The following is an 878-nucleotide window of genomic DNA, read 5'->3' on the forward strand; positions in this document are numbered from 1 at the left end:
GTTTGGCATTTGTTTGACTTATTTCTTTTAAATGTGGGTTTTGATACTTGTTTTCAGGAAATAGGGAGATGCTATGGGTACAATGACAAAATCACCCAAATTCGTTTAATGGTAATTAGTTTTGGAACTACTTTCTACTGTAGAAATAGTTCCAATTAACGTGGATTATCCTGAAGAGCAGGAACTGGTTCTGTGTCATTTAGTGTAAATTTTTGTTTAATTAAACCTTTTTCACAGCAGCAATTTTTACATTAAATAGTAGGGTGTTACCAATGATACTAACTAAGGTTCTTTTCCATTCAGGTCAAACAGAGGGGCTTCTATTGTGCATGATGACCCAGTGGAAATACTAAATGGAATGGAGCTGTAATTAGTATAATTGGTAACACCTGTGTTTACCCTACTATTTTATGTCAAAATGGCTGCTGTGAAAAAGGCCTGTTGTTGATCTTTCCACCTTCTTTTGGGGTGGAGGCAGATAGCAAAGACAAATCTCTTGAAACCTCCACAAATAAACGTGTATCCATTGTCTGTAGTGCCCACACTGGAACAGTTCTAGGTGGTAACTGTAACAGAGGAGATTAAAGTTATCTACTTAAATTCACTGTTCCTCTTCTTTTCCTCTGTCCGTATTCAGCTGGACCACTACCCAGTGTCCACATACACTCTCCCTGAGGACTCTGACACCCAGTTCAACTTGGTCAAAAGTATCTTCCTCGGAAAGGTCTTTGGTAAGTGTTCAGATGAGTAACAGTTTTTGTCAGACAGTGACATGTGGGTCCCATTAATTATCTCTGGAATTATAATTAGGGGTCACTATGCTGGGAAAAAATCATTTCACCTTTAGTATCGTTATTCTTTCTTATTTTTTTTTAACC

At 37.5% G+C, this 878-nt stretch overlaps 1 protein-coding gene across 1 annotated transcript in view; it reads left to right on the forward strand.

Moving 5' to 3' along the window:
- cntnap2b (contactin associated protein 2b) overlaps positions 1–878 on the forward strand; it is a 30,998-nt gene that overhangs the window by 17,505 nt on the left and 12,615 nt on the right. The window contains 1 exon segment of the mRNA XM_035670927.1: positions 638–731. Within this exon segment, the coding sequence (XP_035526820.1) occupies positions 638–731 (94 nt within the window).

Source organism: Morone saxatilis, unplaced genomic scaffold (assembly GCF_004916995.1).
Source record: "Morone saxatilis isolate NCDOM2014 unplaced genomic scaffold, NCSU_SB_2.0 Contig23, whole genome shotgun sequence".
Lineage (NCBI taxonomy): Eukaryota > Metazoa > Chordata > Actinopteri > Moronidae > Morone > Morone saxatilis.